This window comes from Uranotaenia lowii, chromosome 2 (genome assembly GCF_029784155.1).
Source record: "Uranotaenia lowii strain MFRU-FL chromosome 2, ASM2978415v1, whole genome shotgun sequence".
Taxonomy (NCBI): domain Eukaryota; kingdom Metazoa; phylum Arthropoda; class Insecta; order Diptera; family Culicidae; genus Uranotaenia; species Uranotaenia lowii.
The window spans coordinates 320,461,846-320,488,671 of record NC_073692.1 but is presented as its reverse complement, the minus strand read 5'-3'; the positions used below and the strand labels follow the sequence as shown (position 1 = coordinate 320,488,671).

Genomic DNA, 26,826 nt, shown 5'->3' with positions numbered 1-26,826 from the left:
GAAGGACCTCTTTTGTTCAAACGTGAACTCTTTGCAAAAAAAAGAATTGCTCAACATATTTATAAAAATGATTTAATTGCTCAACAGTTACATTCAATAAATATACACTCTCTTAAAAAAGAATCACAGTACACTTACATAGAAAAAGTATACATTAAAAACTTCGACGATTTTCAAAAACTATACCTACAGACACGGCCTTGTAGCAGAATGAAAATTACGGTTGAAGATCATATAATAGGATCTTCTATAAAAAAAAATGTAACATCCCCGACAATAATGAAATCACTTGCTCAAGAAATGATACGAACCAAATATCCTCTACACGATAAATGGTATACAGACGCTTCAAAAATGGGATCGAAATGCGGACTTGGGATCTTTGATGATTCATCAAATCAAAGTATCAGTCTAGCGCTGGCGCAGGAAGTGAGCATTACGTCGGCAGAACTCCTAGCAATAAGGGTAGCACTTGAACAAATAAGCAATCAAAATTCCCTGGGAACAGTCATTTTTACTGACTCACAAGCGGCTTGTAAAATCCTGAAAAGAGATAAGAAAAATCAAATATTTGATAAGGTAACTTATGATATATGTAACCTAGCAACAGAGAAACGCACAACAATTCAATGGATACCTTCACATGTTGGAATTATTGGGAATGAGAATGCTGACCAACTAGCCAAACATGGCCTGGACTGTCCGGCTATCCTAGAAAACAAATTTCGGCTAGACGACGCTATCAGGCGCTTCAAAAATCATTACACGACGTCTACCAACGAGTGGTACAGAGACATAGCAGAAAACAAACAGAAGGGTTTGAAATTCTACCAATTTCAAAACCACTTTAATCTAAAGCCATGGTATTACAATTCTGAGTTGAGTAACACACAAATCCGCACGACAAATAGGCTACTAAGTGGACATGACTATTCGCCATATTACCTTGGCCTAATGCGTATCCGTGACACGAAACAATGTGAAATATGCTCAGTAAATTTCACGACAGAACATGCCCTATTTAATTGCATACAATATAACCACATACGAAACCACTATGATTGGGAAACATATTCCAATCTTTTCGAGTTGATAAAAGATTTTAACGAAGACAAGATTAAAGAAGCTCTCAGCTTTTTGGAAAAAGCACGATTTATTATTTGAAAAAATATTCAATATCGACACACTGTGTCTTCGAAGCATCTAACTAGAAAAAGAGGAAAAGTGGTTATATAGAGTATAAAACTCTCGGCCAAGAAACACCAAAGCCATACATACATACATACACTCGATTTCGTTTTCTGGATAATTTTTCCAGAAAAAAAAAACAAAAAAAAATCATTTTTCCAACAGTACGCAATGTCGATTCCAGAGTGCGCATCGATCGATTTGAAGAAATGCTATCCCAGTTAGGAAATGCCACCCAACTTTAAAAATAAAACACGCAATTTCTACGATAAAATCGGGCTAAACAGGACCATTTTTCCTACAGGGCATTTTTTGTCAAATTTTTCAGGTTCGCCACCTGCCGTCGGTATTGCGAACCTGCAAAAGCTGACAACAAAAAATTAGACAGAAAATGGTTGAATTTTTGTTCTAAGAGTCAAGTCAGACAACAAAAAATTAGACAGAAAATGGTTAAAGTTTTGTTCTAAGTGTCATCCCGAATAGCCAAGACCGTGGTATTAATATAACAGAACAATGATTTTCAATTGAACAATAAACTTCATCATAATATCTAAATCTTTATCTACCACTTGATATTTTGAAATCACCGTATATTTTATGGTCACAGTAAAAAACCATTATTTTCAAAGTTGTTTCACATATTTACAGTTTTTCGTGTAAGCAAACGATTCAAAACGTTGTTGAACGATCTAGTCACGGTCGAAAATAGTGAAATCGGTCTAATTTGAATATATTTCTGTTTATACCGCTATTCAATCGTTTGAAAGCTGTGGTCGGGCTGGCCAAGTGCCGTAAAGGATTATCTGGTCGATTACCGTAGTAATAATTATGGTAGACATGGGCACCGAGTGGAGGGTAACATTCAAGAATAAATGTGAAATTTTTTTCAACAGACAGACTAAGAATGATGGGACGAAAACTGCAGTACTTTGTGTCCAACACCAGGGCAATAGGAAAGCCACTGGTCATGGAAAACGAGCTTATTGTCGGAGATAGCAGTGAAAAACGAGGCGCCGAAAATGGGCTTCTGCGTTCTTCGTGGAAATCGTGCAAGGGTGAGTTCCTTTTTAGACTAATTAAGCGCTTTTTTTTATCCTTAATTTTGGTTTCCTAGGAGCTGACATGAAAGGCAGTTCCGCGGCTCTAGCTAAAGGTGAGAGCAAAGGTGTTTCGTTTAATAGCAGGTCCAGAGAAAGGCCACCATGAAACGAACAAATTGACAGGATGGAGTGGAAAACGAAGCACTGGAAAACGAAGCATTTTACGTTGAGGACGATCACTTGCAGATGTTCCGACTTGGGTAGTTAACCATGCAAAGAATACCAGAAACCGGTAATGTGCGGCCAACTTTATTTGTGATTGTGTCAAAGAATTGCGGAATAATAATAACGAAGAGATTGTGATGCTACTGGAATCCTAACAAGTTTTATAAAAAAACCAATGAAAGATTTGACTATATATATGTACGAAAGAAAATTCTGTCTCAATTTGGGATCTTATATATTATTACTGTTTTCTGTGTTTTTTAAATGAATTTTATTATTTTAAAATGGAATTAAATTAAAGAAAACCATAAAATTTCACGGTTTCGAAAATAGAATAAAAGATGAAAAAACGTTGTTTTTTATTGAAAATCAAAAGATGAAAATTCAATGGATAACAATGAATTGCATTGTCTTCTAGATCAAAATTGGAAGGTGTAATGACCATAAACATTATCGTATTGTGTTTCAAAATGTATGGAAAAAAGTTAATTTTTTCATTGTTAAGTTGCTTAACAACCCCCTTTTTTCATGGTTAATTTTGCCATAACCATGAATTGCACAAACAAAAACGTTAACTTTGACAGTACATTCATAGTTTCATATACCATGAGTTTAATGGTTTCTACTATGAAATCCATGGTAAGGTGAAAATGAAATTCATGGTTTTTTCACAGTGTTATTCTATTCGGGATGTCAGTGTGGTCAGTGGTTAAACTCTTGTTTCAAAAATTAAGTTAAATATGAATTACAAGATTGTCGGAAGTCTGTGTTTTGTTGCCAGTTCACTAGCGACGTTTATCAAAATTTTATTGAAATTCACAATATTGTCGCTGAATCCCCAAACCGGAGCTTTCGTCAACATCAGTGACGGCGAATCACTGACGACATTCCAAGTTGAAAAAAACATATATCAAACATCTTCCATGTGTCGGAACCAAACACAAGAAAGGGTTGCCAATTGTCGAGGCATTTGATGATTTTTTTTATCGTCGCTGGTTGGTAAGGTTACCAGGCGTAAACTTCGAACTGCATCGACAATATAATAGCGCCAGCACTAAATTTTACTTCGGAAGTCCGGACTTCCGACTTCCGACAAAGAAAAGTGAAGTACTAGATTGTCGGAAGTCTGTGTTTTGTTGCCAGTTCACCAGCGACGTTTCTAAAATTTTTATTTAAATTCACAGTATTGTCAATCGAATGCCAATTTACTGTTCAGTGTTGCCGGACCCTTTTTCCGGGAATTTTATATACCGTTTCTCCCAAAAGCTTCTGTACCGATATATTTTCCTAGATTTCACTGGTACCCATTCTCTTTGTTTATTAACGACTTTGAAGCGACAAATTGGCTGGTTGGGAGGACCAACATGAAGAGTGTTCTGAAGGTTCACTTTATGGAATAATGTTGGATCGGGAGAACCAACATGAAGTGTGTACTGAAGGTTCTCCTTAAGAATTTACGTTGGATCGGTAGGAGCAACATGAAAAGTTTTCTGAAGATTCACTTTACGAATTTACGTTGAATCGGGAGGACCAACATGATGTGTGTTCTGAAGGTTCACTTGATAAAATTACGTTGAATCGGAAGGACCAACATGAAGAGTGTTTGAAGATTTACTTTTCGAATTTACGTTTTGTCTGGATGACCAACATGAAGAGTGATCTGGAGGTTCACTTAAAAAATGACTTTGGATCGGGAGGACCAACATGAAATGTGTTCTGAAGGTTCACTTGATGAAATTAAGTTGGATCAGAATGACCAACATGAAGAGTGATCTGGAGGTTCACTTTATAATTTACGTTGAATCGGAAGGACCAACATGATGAGTGTTATGAAGGTTCACTTCATGAAATTACGTAGGATCGGGAGGACCAACTTGGAAAGTGTTCCGAAGGTTTATTTTACGAATTTACGTTGGATCGGGAAGACCAACATAAAGAGTGAAAATTATGTTCAACTGCTTTCTGCCTTTGTTCTGCTTAGCACGGGTTTTTTGTATGGAAACACGCAAAACACATATAACCTCTAAAACATCTCTCTGAGAAGAGATAGAGTTTTGATGTTTTCAACAAAATTTCATATTATCACGTATTGTACAACCTTGTAGTATAAAGTAAAGCTCAATCTATTGAAACAAAAAAAAATGGATTGAAAAAAATTGAAAAAATGTTCTGAAGACACTTTCGAGATAAAATGAAAGACAGAGGCGCTATGAAAAAGTTTCACTTTTTGTCCTTTCGGACCACTGTGCAATGTGCCAACGAAATCAAACCCAAACTGACGTGCTGGTTAAAAAAAACTTGCGTTACAGAATGAAGCGGTGACAAGTTATTTGAAACCTGCATGATTCCTAGGGATAATGTGGAAGGCCATATAGGAAAGCCGACCAAGATAAATCATAACAAATAACTTGGAGAACAAAAGGCGTTTTTGTGACCAACTCTTTTATAATCTAAATATCTTCAGAAAGAAACAACTATGTTCCTATGTTTAAATTTTTGTGTCGGGGGGAGATGTATAGCCGATGCTACAAACGGGACCTGCACAGTTTCGAATCAAAGTCAGTTTTGTTTTGTTTCAAAAATCAAATTTTCTTTGTGTATATGTATTTCGGAATTAAAAGAAATTTTAATTACCGTTTTTGTATCGTTAATTTTAATCACTTTGGAAGAAATTTATTTACAAAAGATTATTAGCTATTACACATTTTATTATCAATCACATTCGCTGCTTATTCTACGAAGCTACTTTCGTTGGCTTCTTCTGCTCTACGTCGGCAGAACTCTTCACGACCTTGCTGTCCTTATCGGTGTTACGTTTGTACACGTGGTTGCTCGCCGGTATTTGCACGTATTGATAGGCCTGTTCTTGGTTGTTGTTTGCCTGGATGGGAGCAGCGATTTGTTGGGCGTAGAGCCGTTGCTGACCTGGTCCGTTATTGTAAATAGTTGTTCTTCGTGGACCTAGAGGCGCTGGAGTAACGTGGATATCACGATGATAGTAAGGGATGGCAGTTGGGCGTGCAGTCGTTACAATGACCGGGATCAGACCAGCTTGGTTCAGGGCGTTCGATTGAATTTGGGCCGATGGATTCGGTGTCGACGATACGTACGCTAGGTTAGCGGAGGGATGTAACGCAATGTAGGCCGCTCTACCGTTCGGAGCCAGCGTTGAGCGAATTAGTGTATTAGCATGAGGAGCCGTATTGTAGCTGTGTATTTTGACATCGTTAACCCGAAGACGAGCCGGGTAATAAGGAGCAGGAATTTGGGTAGGTCCTGTCTGCGGATAGTAAATCACTTGCTGTTGAGGTTGATGCTGTTGCTGAATGAGGGCTGGTTGCTGGATGTATTGCTGGCGCTGATGTAGATTTTTGTAGTAATTGTAGATGGGTTGTGCTGATGCTAGTGGAGAAACTACCGGAACAGCTGAAGCTGGAACTTGAACCTCTTCTGGTGCTGCTGTTACTGCATGATTAATGAGATTCGAATTCGGCTCATTCTCATAAGTTACATCTGCACGATAACCATTGTTATCAGCAATGTACTTCACAATTTGCATTCTACCGTCAGGTAAGTGCACCTTATAACTTCCCTTGACAGCACCGTCCACTTGCTGCTGCTGACTGTGGGAAAAATCATCTCCAGAGGCAGCATCCTTCACCGCGTACGAAAATGCATACTGATTCTGAACATTAGTAGCTTCCTAAAACGACAGAAAGAAACGCACTTATAAAACCCATAAATTAACACCTTACAACAAACAATAAGCAACTTACGTTGTAGTTATCAATCTCGTCTTCGTCGTCCAAACTTTTCGCCAACTGCCGATTCAACACCTTGGCCGCGTGCTTGGCGAGTGCCCTGTAGGCTGGCTTTACAATCAGATTGTCCGCACCGGAAAACCTCTCCGTCTTGCCAGCCCGTTCTTTCAGCGCGAATCGCTCGTACGGATGAGGCAGAGCATTCATCGCGTCGCTGTCCACGATCTGTGGGAACTGTATGGGACCTTGACTGTTGAAGATAGAAATGCTAATAAACATTAACTTGTTTGGTGTGTAGACTGTAAATGAGAGGCTTTTTAGGTAAAGACACATTAGTCAAGTAGTCAAAATTTAAACATACTCTCAAAACTGCAACGGTAGTTAAACCATGAGATAGCCTTACGATACTTGTTTGAATAAGATGCCTTCACCAACTCAATTCTAAACTTATGACTACATATTACGCACTTGAGTAAGTTTTCCATGAATTTCTCTCCATTGATGGCGGCATTTTTTTCGAATATTGAAACCCCATCGTAGGCATCGTCATACGGGTGCGGGTTGATGTCACGGGGCCTCAGGACAGAAGATGGTTCCGGTGCTTCAATGGCAAAAATCGAGCCACACGAGGCCAATAAAAATGCTGCCAGAGGAAGGACTTGTATGGTCTGTGCAAAAAGTTTTTGTTAAACGAATTTTGGGTTTCATCTATATTTTAATAGTATTGATATGTTTATTTCGACCGGAACTTACTTTTATGTTTGTTGAGTATCCCAATCGCATTGTGAATAACTTATTCAAGATTCCTAATCATTTGAATTTTTTTTCTAATTAATTGCAAAATTTACCTTAACTGAATGGATAAAAAGTAATTTAATAAACAAATATGTTGATAAGGCTTGACCTCATTCCGAATATCGAACAACCAGCTATGTCTAAAATTGGACAAGCCTAAAAGTGGGCCATACGGATACGTTCTTGCCGTCTGAGCTAATGGCCACAAGCGCAAACCACAAACGGCGTTGACCAGGGTTCCTTTTTGGATCCCTATTTTATTTACATATACATCCAACTAAACTAAGCTCTTACCATAATTTTTGCCGCACGTATACGAGCCGACCAAAGCCAGACTGTTTTACCTCAAAATCTGACGTTTTTGATTTCGAAATGTTAAATCCGAAATTCAGGCAATATCCATGCAAAATTCAAGAAGAACGCAGGGATAACAGATTAAAAATCAAGAACAAAAACACTTAAAACATTTTTTTAAAATAAAAATGTTTTGTGCTCAAAATGTGGGTTTTTTATTGCACTTTAAAGGAAAAATAATTAAAAAAAAAAACTGATGTGGTTTTGATGAAATTTCGAACTTTTCGTCGAATACTACTCGTAGTTTGGACACCCTGTTCGCTGACCTCAGCGGCCATTTCGTTTTACCATCTATTCATCTCTGTTGCATCCCGAGTCGTCCTACCATTCTTCTTCATCTTCTACTTGACAATTGCCCAATATTCTTCGATAGGGTGGAATTGAAGTCCTTTTCGACAAAATCCACCCTGTTGTCCTGATACCACTGTAGTACCTCATTGCTGTAGTGGCAGCTTGGCAAATCTGGCCAAAACTTTACTGGCCCTTTGTGTGATCTGATGTACGGAAGAATACATTTTCTCAGTGGTACTTTTGAGGCTTTAAATCATCTTCATAAGAAGCTTTCAGTGGAAAGCAAAATGAAATTATTAGAAGAGATTGGTGAAGAAGAATTGAAAAGCAACCAGGAAAAAAGCTCCTGGGCCTGACTCACATATGCTTTTAATGATATTTTCGAAACAATTAAAGCAGATCTTTTAAAACTATTTAATGGGATATTATTTGGAAATTTGGTGCCTATTGAATCTTTTCTAGTGGAACTATTATTTTTATACCCAAAACTGAAAATAAAAGTGACATTAACAAACCCGCCCGATATCCTTACTGAACACCGATTACGAAATCTTCACTAAAATTTTAGCTCAACGGGTTTCTTTATGCATGCAACAAATTTTAGGAAACGAACAAATAGCTTGCGAACCTGGCGGTTCCTGTACAGATAATCTTGACATAATAAGAACACTTTGCATCAGTCGAAAAGATTCAAATTTGTTGATTAAGAAAAAGCATTTGTTTCAGTTCAACATTCGAAATTATGGAAAATTTCGCAATTTCAGATTTCCTTCACAGGTTATAAGTTGTCTATAAGGTAAGGTTGCCAGATTGCTCGGTTTTATCCGGGTTTGCCTGGATAATTAATATAAAATTTGAGAACAGCCCTTCCCGGGCCGGCTGCCCGGATTTCATTAAAAAATGCCCGGATTTATTCACTTCATTAAACATAAAAATAAACCACGAATGCTTCCAAAATGAAATGTTTTGAGCAAGTTTTATGAAAATAATCATGAAAGGTTTTTAAGAAACCCTAAACACGATTCAAAATCTGTCAACGAGTTTTAATGAAAAAAAAATCAATTTTGTTTTTAATTTTTGTTCAGTAAGGTCTGGCTTTTGAGAAAATTTGCCCGGATATTGCCCGGAATTATGGTTGTCACTTTTGAAATCAAATGCCCGGATTTTGCCAGGTTTTTATATAAATTTGCCCGGTTTATCCGGCCCGGATATGTGCTGAAAAAATTCTGGCAACCTTACTATAAGGCATATATTGCAAGGCATCCTCACGTGTAATATTTTACTTATATTTGAAAAATTCATTTCAAATAAAAAGATCAGTTCGCCAAGGTTGTCTCCTGTCTATGATATTATTTTCATTATAAATACATTGAACCAATGATCAGATATTTAAATGACAATCTGGTGGGTGTTCTGCTAGATAACAAAATCATAAAAATACTAGCAGGTTACGCAGATGATTTGACAATGGTTGTTAAAAAAAATGACGACAAAATTGTTAAAGCTCTCGAAGTTATCAATAAATATTCCAGTGATGCAGGAATTAAACTAAATTTCAAGAAATCAGGGTTTTCAAGATGAAACAGTTGTTCTTTGGGTCCTCAGATTATCGCAGAACAAAATTCATCAAAGGTATTAGGATTAACTATTTAAAACAAGTGATATGAAGCAGATGAGAGACACAAAATTTAATATGATAATCGCTAATATGAAATCAACCATACATTTATACAATTCGCGGAGATTGAATTTAATTGAAAAATGTTCTTAGTAAATACTTTCTTACTCTCTGAAATGGACAAATATTTGGAAAAACATAGGAAAAAATCTAACATCTAAAGCAAAATCTATGTTATTTGAAGTTTATAATCACGCAGCGAAAAAGTTTTTTAGAACAAAGGAATTTTCCTTTGTTTTGTGGCCAAACAAAGGAAAATTACTTTGATTCTGGGACAAATAAAAAATCCTCTGTTTCTAATATGTTTTCCTTTATTTCAAAGAATTTTTCACCTTTGAAATTAAAAAAATTCTTTGATTCAAAGTATTTTTTTTTAATTCAAAGAATATATTCTTTGTTTCAAAATGTTTCTTTAGAACCAAACTCATAATACATTGTATCAAATAAAAAAAGAGCTTGTTTCCATATAATATTCTTTTTGATCAAAATCAATATTTTTTTGGTTCATGCACCATAATTTCTCTGAGTGATGATATCATGTGTATCCAACCAAATTAAAATATATATATATATATCCATAATGTTGCTAATGTAAATAGTTATTATTGTGAAATTTGTCAGCAGATAGATTCTAATTTGCATAGGATATTCTCATGTACAAATTCTTATATAATATGGAATTGGATCTCAAGAGTAATAAGATGTAGACTTAAAGTAATTGTAAATGACCCATTGCATGCGCCCTTCAACTGGAGAACCGATTTTTATTTTTCATTGTTCAAAAATAATTTGTACAGCAATAGAAAAGTTATTTCTTGAGCGTCATTTTCCATAAAAAAATATTCAGTTACCTTTTTTAGATTTGAGTATTTGGTCGTTGAAATTTAAAAATTTTGGTATGCAAATAAATTGAATATAGGAATTATTGTTTATTTGAAACATAACTTTGTCAAAAATCTAGCTTTTTAAAAAAAGATTATTGCAAAATGATTGTAAAAATCCATTTTTTTAGCATGATATTAGATTAACAATAATCACAGCAAGTTCACGCTCTAGAATCGGTGATAAAAATGGTATCTATTCTTAAGCGTTGTGACGTCACGAAAATTCTACTGTTTTTCAGTTCATGATTCCTTTAAACGTCACATATTATCGAAAATCGGGTATCTCTTCAAACTTTTTGAGAGGAATTCAATGCAATTTTCAGAATTAAAATCGGTTCAGAAGGTTGAGAGTTGCAGCCGGGTGAAGAATGCGTTGTGACGTCCCAAAAATTCATTTACTTTTATTTGGAAACGTTCATTACTTCTTACTTCAACACTATTATAGTATTTCATCAATGCCATATTCGTTTTCATCCTGGTGATCCACCGGTTGTGCACCAAGTGCTGTCAAAGCGTTTTTTTTTAAATATTTATGAAGATGACAGCAGTTAGTGCACAACCGGTTGGCCACCAGATGAAAACGAATACGGCATCAAAGCAAGTTTTACATAACAATGGGCTTCAATAAAGGAATTCAATTATCAAGTTTTTAACGAAATTAGGAATCATATTTTTTTCGTATAAACGCGGTTATTTTAAAACGTCTCTAATAAAAAAATACAAAATTTCGCTTTTTAAAAATTTGATTCTAGAATAAACAAACAATCATAAACATGAAATCCTCATCGATTTATTAAAAGAATATTTATGAATCATACAGCAGGTAGTTATGTGTGATTTGAATAAAAATCTGGCAGGTAGTTACAGTGAGGGGCAAAATAAAGTGTCCAAATTATTTTTTTTCAATTTCTTTTATTTTTCTGGTTAAAATTCAACGAAAACGCATCGTAATCATTTTTTTAAATATTGTTTATTATGTTCTTTTTAATTTTTGTCAATGTTGCGCTGTTAAAAAAAAAGTTTTTCTGATAGAAAAAAAAACAGTTAATATTCCAAAAAAAGCAGGGGCAAAATAAAGTGTCCAGATCGGTACAGCTTCAAATTGATTCAAACTGAAGGCAAACAAATACGATTTAATAATGGGTATGGCCTCCTTCGGCCTTCAACACCTCCTACAAGTGCTTCGGTATACTTTCAACAAGGTTGTGCAAGTGTTGTGGATCGAGTTCCTCCCACGCATACTCCATGGCATCAAAACAAGTATTTTTAATTTGTCATACCAGTCTTATCAATCAGAGCATCGAGGATAGCCCACAGATTTTCGATGGGGTTCAGATCAGGACTTTGTGGGGGCCATTCAAGGGGTTTGATGCGGCAGGAACGGGAAAATGACTTCATCAGATTGGCCATATGCTTCGGATCGTTATTCTGCTGTAAAACGGAGCGCTCTTCGAGGCCCGTCTTGATGAGGGATACCTCGAGGTTTTCCCGCAGGATATTGGAATATGACTCAGCTGTCATGATTCCGTCAATTTTTACTAAATTGACCACCCCACCCCAAGAAAAGCACCCCCACACCATCACGTTACCTCCCCCGTGCTTGACTTTTCCTTGGATATGGCGATCTTGGAGCTCTTCATCCAACTTGCGCCACATATGATCCCGCTTCTTCCGGTTGAATAGCTCGAATTTGGATTCGTCTGCCCACAACAATGTTTTCCAGTACTCAAGCCGTTTATCGGCGTGTTCCTTGACGATCTTGAGCCGCTTAGCCTTGTTCACCTGGCTGATGAAAGGCCTTCTCACTGCGATCTTTCTATGGTACTCCTTTGCATGGATGCGGCGACGGACAGTACAACGCAATACCGAAAATTAGAGCTCTTCCTGTATCTGCCGGATCGTTATTATTGCGTTTTTCTTCACTTCAAGAATGATTTTCTTGTCCGTTCTGGCATCTGTCTTGAGCTTCAGTCCTCTTCCTGGACGATCCATCTCCGATCCGAACGTTTTCATCTTCTTCATGAATTTTGTTACCGTTGTCTTGCTGATTTCGTAGTGCTCGGCCACTTCCCGGTGCGTTTGACCGTTATTCACATCACGAACAACCAGTTTCCGGAAGGACAACGGAATGGAACCAGAAATTTATGCGTTCTCCATATTTTACAACTTATTCGAATGTAGACACCTATTTGAATACTCTAGAGCCAAGCCAGTTGTTTATGAAACGTCAAAATACAAAAAAAAAAAAACAAAATTATCGAAATTATATTGATTTTTGAGTTGGACACTTTATTTTGCCCATTTTTTTTGGAATATAATTTGTTTTTTTTTCTATCAGAAAAACTTACTTTTTTTACCAGCGCAACATTAACAAAAATTAAAAAGAACATAATAAACAATATTTGAAAAATGATTACGATGTATTTTCGGTGAATTTTAACCCGAAAAATAAAAGAAATTGAAAAAAAATAATTTGGACACTTTATTTTGCCCCTCACTGTATCTGTGGTTTGAATAAAAATTCTGCAAAAAGAACAACGCCGTTTCTACTACATGCTGGCATTATGTTCTAACAAAATAACAAATTATCCATAGAATAAAGGCAATGAGATTAAAAAATCTTAAAACATGGTGAATTTTATAAATCGTCTTACTTTTTCAAACAATTTTATAAGACTTCATTGGAAAATAAATTTCTCATCAAATTATTTAACAAAAAATTGTCGTTTATTGAAATTTCTACCTCAAAGAATGTTACTAGAAAATCCAAATCGATCCCCGTATTCACATTAAATTCCACGAAGAGACTTTTAACTGAATTACAAAATTAAAATATTTAGGTACTAGCACAGGGTCTCATGCAAAATGAGGTCAGGATTATACTAAGTGAAGTGGTCGTGCAAAAAACCTAAAGTTTGTATTAAATTACGTGGATTTCGTTCGGGATGAACAAAAAAAAACAGTTTTTCACCAATAATTTTGGTCTTTATCAACCGATTTTTTCTTTTAATTTGAGTGTTTTAAAGCTTTAATTATGACAATATTTCATCTGAAGAACGCATTTCGATTAAAGTTATCATAAAACAGTTATAAAGTTCTAAAAACGGGTATATACAGTTGCGTTCAAAAAAGAATGAAATCGCGTGAAGCAGCGCACCCACTTTTAACTTTGACGAGCTGTTATTTCGCTCTCGGTTGATATTTTTTCATGAAAATTTCACACAATCTAGTTCAACTATCCAGCTAACATTCTACGAAATTTGAAGTCTTTACAATGACGGAAACCAAAGATAGAGCTATATCCGTAAAAAAAGGGAAATTTGAAATTGCTTCACTAAACTTGCTGTATCTTCGACAATTTTCATTGAAAAATCTTGAAATTTGGTTTAAAGATGTGAAAATGTTTGATCTAATACCAGGCCAAGTTTCGTTAAAATCGATGAACGTGATCAAAAATGGTGCCGGGTAGAAAATCAGGTTCATTATCGCCCAACATACGATTTCATTCTTTTTTGGACGGATGTTTGTATGGAAAACATCGTAATCCATGTATTCTTGGTTTTTTCTTTCACAAAATCAAAATTTATTACAAAGAATGTTGTAAATTGATAGAAACTTTATTCCTGCTTTGTTTAGAAATAGAAATAGTTCCAACAGAGCTGGTATGGAAACACAAGAGCGAATAGAATACTCGCTTTAATCGTGTATCAAATTTGTTTATCGGAATAATTAGCATGTCATTTCTGAAACTCTGTTCTTTTAATTTTGAACTCCGTTGAAACATTTTCTCTTCCGAAACAAAGCACAAATGAAGTTTTTATCAATTTTCAACATTATTTGTGATAAATTTTGGTTTTGTGAAAGAAAAAACCAAGAATACATGGATTACGATGTTTTCCATACAAACATCCGTCCAAAAATGAATGAAATCGTACGTTGCCGATAATGAACCTGATTTTCTACCTGGCACCATTTTTGATCATGTTCATTGATTTTGACGAAACTTGGCCTGGTATTAGATCAAACATTCTTACATCTTTGGACCAAATTTCAAGATTTTTCAATGAAAATTGTTGAAGATACAGCAAGTTTAGTGAAGCAATTTCAAATTTTCCTTTTTTACGGAAATAGCTTTATCTTTGTTTTCCGTCATTGTAAAGACTTCAAATTTCGTAGAATGTTAGTTGGATAGTTGAACCAGATTGTGTGAGATTTTCATGAAAAAATATCAACCAAGAGAGAAATGGCAGCTTGTCAAAGTTGGAAGTGGGTGCGCATCTTTACGCGATTTCATTCTTTTTTGAACGCAACTGTAAGCGTCGATTAACGATCATTCATGTTTTTGTTTGTAATTGACCCATCAGAAGCTAATTTTGGAAACTCAATATCTTTTTTTACCAAACCCTTATCCAAATGGTACCTTGGGGTAGGCTATTTGTCATAACGAAAGCTTTGTGAATGACTATAATGATAACAAATCAGCCGATAGGTACTTCAGAAATTGGTGCAAAACTGGGTTTTCATGTTCCTTCCAATCTGGGCTTGTGATATAGTTCAGTTGGCAAGTCTGTTGTCTCCTGAGCCGATGTCCGCGAGTTCGAGCCCAAGAGTAAACATCGAACACAGTTGTACCGTATAAGTTTTTCAATAACGATCCGCCAACTGCAACGTTGATAAAGTCGCGAATGCCATAAAGATGGTAAAACGACTATAATCGAAACAAAAAAAAAATGTTCCTTCCAATCAAAATTTCTCATAATTCCATATAAATTTAAGGCATTTCCGTGGTCCGATCCCCAAAATTTGGAACTGGACTTTGTGCTAAGCCTAGGATAAAATTAAGCTGGCAACTTATTAGATTTTCATAAGACGGCTGATTTAGGCAATCTAGAGTCCATTAACTTACTTTAAAAAGATTGAAGGCGAATTCTCATTTATTTTTTCTTTCCTTTGCAATTAAATATTAAAAATATTCAGAGACACATTTCAACGCTTTTAAGAATAAATGTTTCTTAGTATAAGTTTTTTTTCTAGATAATATTGTATGGGCCTTTTAGATTCAATGCTCTTATTTTTTTGGGAATAAATGGATCGATTTCATCATCAAATCACATTATTTGTTGAGTTTTGAACATTTTTTAATAAATACAGGATTAGCTTTAGGATTATACTTTGATTTATTTCATGTAGCTGACCATAAAATTTCGTGACGTTTCACAACGTTTTGCAAAACTGCGCTAAAAAAAATGGTGCGTTGTGACGTCACGAAACTGAATCGCTCTAAAATAAATTTAAATCAACATTTGAAAAAAATCAAAAACAGCGATTTGTTGGTACTTTTCTGCAATTTTCATAAAATTAGAATAAACAGAAGAGCAGAAAAATTCGGTTTATTGTACGGAGCAGAAAAATACGGTTTCAGTTATATTTTGATAACTATTCGTTCAAAAAAAAACCTTTGATTGTAGCGAATTAAATTCTGAACTTAGCGGTATAATTTTTTTTCAATGTGCGATATGAACTGTAAAATTTACATACAATGTACCAAAAATTGTTTTGCAAACGGTGTGATGTCACGCTGGAATGGGTCAAATATATTATTATTCTAAGCCAGCGGGCATGAGATCGAATCCCGACACGACATACATATTGTGCGTTTAGATAAAAAATTTATAAACGTCCTTGGTGAACTGGCATCATGGCTGACTTCCAATGCAATGTAAATAACTCTGGTTTGAAGAAAATAATGTTCAAGTTGCTTCCAAGTGTTTATAGATCCTATTTTTTCGACAACCTCTTAGTTAAATTAGCTTTTATACAACACCTTTTTTGACTCAATTGTCCAAAGTATACAATGATGGAAGTTTTCTTGAGTTTTAAAAATTTTAAAACAAATTTGGAATATTTGTTACTGCACAAAGGTTTTTTACGCGATAGTTAATCCGCCGTTCTTACATGTAGGACTTGATATTTTGCCCTAATATAACGTGTTAATTTGTGAGAATCGTGGAAAATAACCGTGTTCATGGCAAAAAACCGTGTAAATAGAAGGCGTGTAAGAAGAGAAGTCTAAAACCTTAGTGTATTTTCTTTGAAAAACATTAGCTGATGGTATACGTACACTCAGGCAAATTCTTATTATAATTTTTATAAGATGCATCTTATGAACCGCTTTTTAGAGTGTGAAATAATTTTTCATAAGAGTCTTATGAAATTCTTTCAATTTTCATACGATGTTCTTATGAAAAATAGAAGAAACGGCATTGTGTGAAAGTAATGAACACATTCGTTCATTTCAACAGTTTTTTCATCATCTAACAGAACGAAGCAATCGCCAGTTCATAGTTACTAGTTTTACTTCAAAGATAAATGATATTGTCATTTCCGGAATGGTAAGTCCGATTTGTTGTTTCTGATGTGAGCGACATATTAGTAATTTGAAATACATTTTTGTTTACTTTTCAGCTATCTGATCTAACAAGGTCGAAGATTGGGATGCGGCAAAAAAAAAAAACTTTGATGGAAGCGTCTGTTGATGCACTGCTGATGGTGACCATAAATGATTTGATTTCAAAAAATTTGGCAAACAATAAAGATAATGTTTTCAGCATGAAATATCTAAAAATTAAATTATTCTTATTAGAAAGTGATTTACTGTTTCCATAAGAACCTCTTATGAAAAGCAACAACCTCTCATTGCAATAGGCGTTCATCTTCAGGATTCATTCGCGTCATAAGACAATCTTATGAATTTCAATGATTTTTCTTATGGCGCCACTTCATAAGAGAATCTTATGGCATACATAATAGTATTTTTCTGAGTGTATAAGTTTGCCAATACAATTGAACTTTTTTAAGGGTTTCTTAAATGTCCCGCTTTTTGTCATGAAATGTCCCGCTTTTTTTTAAGAATCTGGCAAGCCTAGGTTGATGTGATAATATCAATGGAATGGAAGGCTGAACTGATTATGGATGCAGAATTTTTCGTGATCACGCATATCGCTGCTGCATGATCCGGTTATAACAAAGAAAGCAAAAGATAGACCCTTTAGTATGTAATTGATATCGTTAACTTTCTTTGTTGTGTCTATTAGAACAACTATATGTTTGCAATCTATGCAGGTTTCCAATAACATCAGACCTAATCTGACAATCGTGACAAATTGATGAGGTTTCAATTAATCGCACTGTCACAAAACAACCGGCTGCTCGAACTCAACGACATTCATGGTGGTGGGCCATTATTATTGGGACAGTACTGCCCTCGGCGGGCTTTTTGTTAGAAACGACAAAACAAAAGACAACAGTCAAGCAGCAAAGGTATTATCGATCTTTCAAGAGAATCGAAATGACAAAAAGGGAAAATCAGATGAAATTGTTTCAATTAGCATATCGCAGGGTTTTCCCTCACTAACTGGCTGAGTTGCTATCGAGAAGTATCTAACAGTCAATGCCATTGGACGACCTTCAAAAATCGTTCATAATTTATGCAATTTTCGTTTCAACAAGAGAGCCGGCCATGGGCTGTTGTTGTAGGGAGGGTAGGTAAGCTATTTTCCGCAACTAATCTTGAGGTTAAGTCGGATAGAGACCTTAAAGTAGAAGCAGCTAGACCGCTTTGTTTGTGCCCTCTATGGAGACCGATGTTTATTTTGTTGAACGTGGGAATTTGGAGCACGCTGCATGCCATAAAACAACAACTTCCATTCGCGGAAGAATCTGTTTCATACAAATATCTCCGGTCAATTATGTTTTGACTGTAATCGAATTACTAAACACTATAGTTCTTATTGCACCTTCTCTTACGCTGTTTGCTTCCGTTAATGGCTTTGAAATGTAAGTAGGTAACTACTTACAATTATCAACATTAGCAGCTAAAGAGGTTCAGTTGTAGTGAGACTCGTGCGATTTGCTAATCGTGAGTTGAACATGAGTACTACCTTATACGAAAATTAAGAAATTATTTTTCATGTCAAGTACCACCAGGCGGAGTGATGGCGACTATTTGATTAGCGCTCTATAGCCATTCAGTCTTCAATTCTTTTGTGTTCGACCATTGATTGAAATGGTAGTTAATATGATGATATATGACACGCTGAGAGTGTTGATGATAGAAAAATGACTGTCAAACGCAAAACAAAATGTCTTTTAGAGTCAATATTTCTGTATGTATCCAAATATGTACATGCTTGAAAACTTTAAACAGCTTTTGATTGAGATGTGCAAGCGCAAACTATCTTCAAAGTCGCGTGTCTGTCGGCTTATCCTATTTCACCAAAAAGAAATATAAATGCAAGAAAAAATCGTTCTCTCAATGTTGAAATAAGGTATCTACGTAAAAATCGTTATAAGTGTATTTTTACCATCATAGGAAAATGTTTGAAAATGGCTTCAAACGGTTTGTTGTTGATCGTTCATACCTAGATGTAGTATGAAGGGGCCAAATTCACATGCACATGATGAAAAAAAAACATTTAAAGGAGACGACTTCTCATGTTTGATACATCTTTATTGATTTTTGCTTATTTGGAATGAAATCCAAATAACTCTTCAAAGTTTGAGCATGTTTGACAACATATACTTGGAAATTGGAAAAACCGTCGTGTGAAATATTTCAACTTGATAAGTATTATTGAGTATGTGTTTTTAATAGATACATACACTGCCGGCCAAAAGATTAGGATCACTCCCTCAAAAACATGAAAATTTTGATCGGCCATATCTCGACCATCTTATTACATATTGGAATTCTTTTGATCTCATTCAAGAGATCGTGAGCAAAAACTTCTTTGTATGTTTTTGATAGATTGTTTATATTGTATTTATTTGACTTAAATTTAGCTTGAAGTTTGGACATTTTTTAAAAACTGAACTTCAAATTTAAGTCCGATCATCTGAGGGTGGGGCGGACCAAATTTCAAAATTCGAGTTGTATTGGAATTCTTTTTTCATACTTATAATAATACATTTAGTTAATTTTGTGCGAAAAATTTGCAATGTACCCAAAATATATAAAATAGCTACTTCAGTCATCGTCCAAAAGTTTGGGATCACCCCATAGTAAATATGGTGTAACGGCCAAAAGTTTTGAATCAGTCTTCTAAAACATGCGCTTTTATTTCACGCGTATCTGTCTTACCAAACAACATATTGTTTAACTGGTTAGCTGATTTGGAAGCTAATGAGTTGAACTTTCATTATGGATATTTAGTTGTAATATTTTAGGAGACTAACTTCTTTAGAAATTAATTTCACCAAGATTATTTTCACCAAGTAGTCCGACCGTTCAAAAAATATGCAAATTTGTACAAAGAAGGTTTTGCTTATGATCTTTTGAATGAGATCAAAAGAATTCCAATATGTAATAAAATGGCTGCGATATGGTCGATCCAAATTTTCATGTTTTTGAGGGGGTAATCTTAAACTTTCGGCCGGTAGTGTACATGATTCCAAAACACACTGCTAAAATACAAAATAGAGAGGCCAAAATCAGTTGACTCTCGAAAATAATAGGTACATACTACAGGTACAAATTAATTTCAGGCCAACCAGTATCAGGATCTTGAAATATTCTCATAAATAAATGTATATGAACCTTTCGGAAAATCGTATGGGATAGTGGGGCATCGTGGGCTACTTTTTTCCTTTGCTCCAAAACTTCTTTATTATGAAAGATAAAATGAAAAAAAAATGATGGAATTGTTTTCGACATTTCTAACGTATCATTAGGCATTTTTTTTTAAATTTTCAATATGTTATTTTCCCCAATTTCTGACTGTTTTAAAATAAGCAATATTTTTTAGATTTTGTAAAATGGTGGGGAATCGTGGGCTACCAAATTCAAACTGATCCAATAACATGCAAAATTAAGGAGTTGACCCAAAACTGTAATTTCATAATTCATTTAGTTATTTTAAAGCAATTTCAGTTGATGAAATAAAAAAAAGAGTTGTGTATGATCGAATATTTCCTAAAACCTGGCTCGCGATCATTTTGGCAAAATTCCTTATATAAGATGGACAGAATATTTTTCATAACTCTTCATTTGGCATAATAAAACTTAACAGATAAGAAAAACCTAATTTAAGATCTTAATGTGTATAAAAACATAAAAATATAGATAATCCAAGATACCCCACAAACTGTGGCCTACGCTTCCCCACAAGCTATGGTTTGCAAATTGGTTGCGTTTGTGTGAGTTATTGATGTTTCATCAAAAGTTCATTTTCCAAAATTTAAGCATTGATCATCTTTATTATACCATTGTGCTCCTAGTTGTCGGATCTGGAATGTTTTGACAGTACTTTGCTTTGAAATGTTCCCTCTAACAGTGCTTAAAATTTCATTACGATTCGTTTTATTAAAAAAAAGTTACACGTCATGAAAGTTGCGAGACGAGAATTAATTTTAGACACCCACGTTAAAAACCGACGTAGTCGGGTTCAAAAAATCGTGAAATTGTTAAAAATGTTCAAATCTACCGTGTGCAGCGTTCTTAAACGTTTCCGTGAGATGCATACTATCGATCGGCAGGTTCATACCAAGCGTCATAGTGGAACTAAGGATCTAAAACTGCATTTGAAGGTATTGAGAACGATCAAGGCAAACCCAGGGCAGTCGGACTATAGACATCGCCAAGAAATTCAATGCCGACCGGTGCACCGTCAGAAGGATTTGCTGCGCGAAATACGATCTTATCGGGCCAGTAAGCAATCAAACCGGACATTGAAGTAGAATGTAGTTGCCAAAGGACGTGCCCGGAAGTTATACAGCAAGGTTCTAACGAAGTACGTTTTAAAACTCTTACTGCATACGAAAACTTATCTAATATGCTATTTTTGAATTTTAAGTTAGTATTTTTGCAAAACATTTCAAACATTTAGCAATTTTAAAACCCATAAGAAGGAAATAATTGAGAAAGATTTTTCATTATAGTTTTTAGTTGGTTAACTAGACTTCAGGTTATTCATCAAATCTCGTAAATTTTCAGATAACTACCCTTTTGTTTCAAAATATATCATGTCTTTGCCGATGATTTTGCTACTGTCATCAGGTTTTGAAAGGAAGTTCTTGATTATGAGTGTTGCAAAATAGTCAATCGAATAGATCAATCGAAAACGCTCACTAAAGAAGATAGTAGGTAAGTTGCTATCGAAATTCCGGTATCTGAACTTGGTTGAATTAAAGAAAATCTTTCGATTACTTTGATTCAGTAGAATTATTCAACCAAGAAGGCTCACAATAAATATTAGCACATTTATGAATAAAAAATACATTTTCTCTATCCGTACATTTTTCCAAATGAAGAGCTATGAAAAATATTTGATCAATTTTATTGAATGCGATAGACACGAACGTAAATCCCATCCCTATGTGAAGATTTATGACAAAACGTTCGCGAGCCAGGTTTTAAAATTATTCGATCATACAGAACATTCTTTTTATTTACTCAACTTAAATGGCTTTAAAACAACTAAATGAATCATAAAATAACAGTTTTGGGTCAACTCATAAACTTTGCATGTTTTTGGACATTTGGGGTTTGGTGGCCTACAGTTCCGCACATTTTTGAAAATCCAAAAAATTACCCTTTTTTTTTTAAAAAGGTCAGAACTTCAGAACTGAAAAAAAAAAATATTGCAAAATGATACGTTAGAAACGTAGAGAAAACCATACCATTTATCTTTTTAATCTTAACTTTTGTAATAAAGAATTAATGGGGCAAAGACAAAAATTTTGCACGATACCCCACTATCCCCTACATCAGGCCCATGCGAAGGAAATTCAAATTTAGCTAAAAAAAGCAAAACTGACAAAGTACATGTTGGGAAATTGTATTTTTTGAATTATCAATTAGAAACTGATGAAAGTATAAGGAATCAAAAGTTTTGTTGTAAAGGGTGATACGGTCAAAATTTGGTCAATATCAACTTGACGTATTTCTTTCAATTTTGCATTGAAAAAACCTGAACACCCCTCATTGTGAAGGTGTGTGTGTAGAATGTTGCTCCTATTTTGATTTTGGAATTCACTCTTCAGTTGTTAAAATGCCGTCCAAGGAAGAAGAGCAGCGTATCAAAATTTTGCTCGCGCATCGCGAAAATCCGAACTATTCGCACGATAAGCTGGCAAAATCGCTAAAAGTTGCCAAATCAACCGTTACAAATGTAATTAAAGTGTTTGGGGAACGTTTGTCGACAGCCAGGAAGTCTGGATCGGGGGGAAATCGAAAACCGGAAGCTGCTGAGACGACAAAGAGAGTTGCCGGAAGTTTCACCTCGAAACCCTAACCTCTCTCTCCGAGATGCCGCACATAAGCTGGGCGTATCGTCTACAAGCGTGCATCGAGAAAAAAAGAAACAGAATATCGACTTACAAGAAGGTAGTGAGTCCAAATCGCGATGATAAACAAAATACGACGACCAAAGCGCGATCCCGGAGGCTGTACACGACGATGCTGACGAAGTTTGACTGCGTGGTAATGGACGACGAAACCTACGTCAAAGCCGACTACAAGCAGCTTCCGTGACAAAAGTTTTATACGGCAAAAGGAAGTGGAAAGGTAGCAGATATTTTCAAGCACATGAAACTGTCAAAGTTCGCGAAGAAATATCTGGTTTGGCAAGCCATCTGTACCTGTGGCTTGAAAAGTAGCATTTTCATAGCTTCCGGGACTGTCAACCAAGAAATTTACGTAAAAGAGTGTTTGAATAAACGTCTGCTGCCTTTCCTAAAGAAACACGGTTGTTTTGTACTGTTTTTGCCGGATATGGCATCTTGCCATTACGGTAAAAAGGCCATGGAATGGTACGCCGCCAACAACGTGCAGGTGGTTCCCAAGGACAAGAACCCTCCCAACACGCCAGAGCTCCGCCCAATTGAGAAATACTGGGCTATTGTCAAGCGGAACCTAAAGAAGACAAAAAAAAACTGCTAAGGACGAGCAGCAGTTCAAGGCAAACTGGCTTTCTGCGGCGAAAAAGGTGGACAAAGTGGCTGTACAAAATCTGATGGCAGGGGTTAAGCGTAAGGCCCGGCAATTCGGATTTGGAAAAGCGGAAGCCTAACTGAATATTTTTTCTGAATTTTATACTAATTAAACTTGAAAAAAAAATTTAATTTGATTTTTTAAATAAACGATTTCACCGATTTACACGCGTTTTTCCTTGACCAAATTTTGACCGTATCACCCTTTAAGTATTGAAATCACAAAGCAAATACGTATTTAGTTAACATTTGCATAAACATTCTGCTCATAGTTCATATTTTAAATAATTTTAAAACTTTTCATAGATTAATAAAAAATCACGATCGATTCAAAAAAGATATTTAAAAAAAATAAAAATATGTAATACATTTATAAATTTTCAAGCACGGTTTTGTTGCTGTCAATTTAAATATTTGGTCCCGAAACAACGGAAGATACAAACAATGTTTTTCTTACTGAAAATTTAGATTCGTACACAAAATGTTAGGAACGAAAAACAAAGTTAACTTATAGAAAAAATTCAAATTTTTTCAAATAGATTGACTAGAATTCGATTCATTTATTTGAAATTAAAAAAAAATCAATTGATTTCGTCTATCACCTCTAGTTTTTGTTACATGAAGTTTATCATATTTAAAATTGAATCTGATTTGAGTGAAATCAATCATTGGTATTTGAAAAAAAAACAACAAACATACTAAACTAATTCTGAATTAGTTTATTATGCTTAATTGACTCAAGAAGAATATTTTGCCTAGACTTTAGAAAATGATCTTAAATTAAATTAAACAGTTTTTAAAAATTTCAAAAGATGTCATCATAAGTATTTTTGTCATACTTTAAATAACATCTAAAATTCAAATTGGTTTACAACATTGACAATTCGTTAAAATTCAGAGGGAAAGTAAACAAATACCAAATTTCTATAAACTCTTTTTCACAAAAGTTCAACTAACCTTTTGTATTTTTGAAAGTTGAAAATTGATTCAAACCTTTATTTTATTTTTTTTGTTAGGTTTACTTCGGATTAGGCAAAAAAAAATTATTCGGAAATTATTCATATGATTATGACCAATTAAGAAAAGTTATTTATTATATAAGCACATCCGGATTCAGAACACCAAAATTTGTAAAATTAGCTGTTAAATTGTCTGCATCTGGGAAAACGTAATTTTGTGGCCTTGAGGAATTTGTCAAAATCCTTTTAAAAGTGGAATTGAACAAGAAACATAAAATAAAATTAAGGTGGAAATTGGTTTCTTGAAGAAAAACACAAATCAGCTTAAAACTTGTATTGACATTAACCATTTTTTCATAATCAAAGTGATAAGTTATAAAGTAATGGATACTAGGTTTCAGGAATTTTTTTTTGCTAATTATGATGACTATTCTGGGTAGTAAATACTTGTCACATGGCTACCAACTTGTTGAATTGTCAAAATAGTGTTTGATGAATGAATTGAAAAAAGTTAAAATTAGTTTCAAATTCTGAACTTTTTTCGTTATTCTTCTAAAAACCCATTTTAAAGAAGTTTTAGGGTTTTTGAGTGTAAAGATTTGAGTTTCATGATGAAAGTTTAATTAAATTGCTAATCAAAATTGAAAATTAAAAAATTAAAAAAATCTTTTATGGCTTAGGCATCACAAGCCTCAACATCGATGGGATGAATCGAACGCTTACGACCAAGTATAATGAACTAGTGCGATTAGCCTGTGGAGCGTTTCGATGCAGTCCTGTAGAATCTATCCTAGTTGAAGCTGGTTGCTTGCCTTTCCATTATCTGATGATTGAACGTTTGCCATCCTAATCGATACGATTATTGGGAAAAGGTTTTATTTCTGAGAATCTTCTACTACACCATCGAGTCAAAAATTTGTTACATACGACTGCAAATTTGGATTTACCTGAAGTTGCCAAAGTGAAACATAACTGCAAACGCAAATGGTACTCACCAAATATAAATATTTACCATCACATGCGTAAGCATATAAAAGCAGGCACAGTTAACACGATTGTAGTTCCCGTATTTTGTGATTTTATGTCAAATTATAGCAACCACGTTCAAATTTACACAGATGGATCGAAGAAGACAACAGTGTCGGAGCCGGCATCTTAAAAGGTGAACTTGGTGAAAGTTTCAGCCTTCCAGGTATATGTAGCGTTTTTCGGCAGAGACATTTGCGCTGAGACATGCAGTTAATACCGAAAATACCATCTTTTTAACGGACTCTGCTAGCTGCATTGATGCAATTAAACTGGGAAATTAAAAAAAACCCTTGGATTCAACAGCTAAGTACAATGTTGGCTAACAATAATTTCTCTTTAGCCTGGGTTCTTGGGCATGCTGGCATACAGGGTAACGATAAAGCTGACTCTTTAGCTAAAGCAGGAAGAAATGAAACACCTTTGGTTATACCTCTCCCAGCCCAAGGCATAAAACGCTTAAAAAGTTAAAGGCAGAATAAGAGCTGAATGGGAACAAAATTGGTACGCTTCTTCAAATTTCCTGAGAAGGATTAAGAAATGTACCACTAAATGGAATGACCGCAGGAACGCTTCTGAACAGCGAGTCTTGAGTAGGTTAAGAATAGGACATACTCGATTAACTTATTCATTCCTTTTCGAGAAAGACTTGCCACCTGTTTGTCAATTCTGTGGAGTACGGATTACTCTTCAACATATTCTCGTTGATTGTGATGGATATGATCATGCCAAACGAGATCATAGAATAACCGGAGATATCTGTGGAATTCTACATAACGATTCATCGAAAGAAACAGCAATTATAAGCTTCATGAAAGCTACTGAAATGTTCATCAAGATTTAAGTTAGGATATCATTATGTTGATTAGCTTTTAAGAAACTGTGATACGGTCAAAATTTGGTCAAGGGAAAACGCGTGTAAATTGGTGAAATCGTTTATTTAAAAAATAAAATTAAATTTCTTTTTCAAGTTTAATTAGTATCAAATTCAGGACAAATATTCAGTTAGGCTTCCGCTTTTCCAAATCCGAATTGCCGGGCCTTACGCTGACTTAACCCCTGCCATCAGATTTTTTACAGCTACCTTGTCCACCTTCTTCGCCGCAGAAAGCCAGTTTGCCTTGAACTGCTGCTCGTCCTTAGCAGTTTTTTTGGTCTTCTTTAGGTTCTGCTTGACAATAGCCCAGTATTTCTCAATTGGGTGGAGATCTGGCGTGTTGGGAGTGTTCTTGTCCTTGGGAACCACCTGCACGTTGTTCGCGGCGTACCACTCCATGGCCATTTTACCGTAATGGCAAGATGCCAAATCCAGCCAAAACAGTACGGAACAACCGTGTTTCTTCAGGAAAGGCAGCAGACGTTTATTAAAACACTCTTTCACGTAAATTTCTTGGTTGACAGTCCCGGAAGCTATGAAAATGCTGCTTTTCAAGCCACAGGTACAGATGGCTTGCCAAACCAGATATTTCTTGGCGAACTTTGACAGTTTCATGTGCTTGAAAATATCTGCTACCTTTGCCCTTCCTTTTGCCGTATAAAACTCCTGTCCCGGAAGCTGCTTGTAGTCGGCTTCGACGTAGGTTTCGTCGTCCATTACCACGCAGTCAAACTTCGTCAGCATCGTCGTGTACAGCCTCC

At 35.2% G+C, this 26,826-nt stretch overlaps 1 protein-coding gene and 1 long non-coding RNA gene across 5 annotated transcripts in view; one reads left to right on the top strand and one right to left on the bottom strand.

Annotated features, from left to right (window-relative positions):
* The first annotated feature begins 1,875 nt into the window (after nucleotides 1–1,875).
* Nucleotides 1,876–2,601, top strand: LOC129747379 (uncharacterized). Its single transcript, XR_008737497.1, has 3 exons — nucleotides 1,876–2,019; nucleotides 2,082–2,243; nucleotides 2,303–2,601. It is a non-coding gene; the product is annotated as an uncharacterized LOC129747379 (long non-coding RNA).
* A 2,550-nt stretch (nucleotides 2,602–5,151) lies between these two features.
* The window catches only part of LOC129747839 (uncharacterized), a 30,425-nt gene continuing 8,750 nt past the window's right edge, over nucleotides 5,152–26,826 (bottom strand). For 2 of the 4 annotated variants that reach the window (XM_055742200.1, XM_055742201.1), the window contains exons 2-5: nucleotides 6,968–7,067; nucleotides 6,683–6,882; nucleotides 6,230–6,464; nucleotides 5,152–6,156 (exon numbers count right to left, since the gene is read on the bottom strand). In XM_055742200.1, coding sequence (XP_055598175.1) covers nucleotides 5,188–6,156; nucleotides 6,230–6,464; nucleotides 6,683–6,882; nucleotides 6,968–6,997 — 1,434 coding nt within the window. In that variant the 5' untranslated portion in view covers nucleotides 6,998–7,067 and the 3' untranslated portion in view covers nucleotides 5,152–5,187. The remainder of the gene's footprint in view (nucleotides 6,157–6,229; nucleotides 6,465–6,682; nucleotides 6,883–6,967; nucleotides 7,068–26,826) is intronic. The other 2 variants (XM_055742203.1, XM_055742202.1) reach the window with 2 other exon arrangements.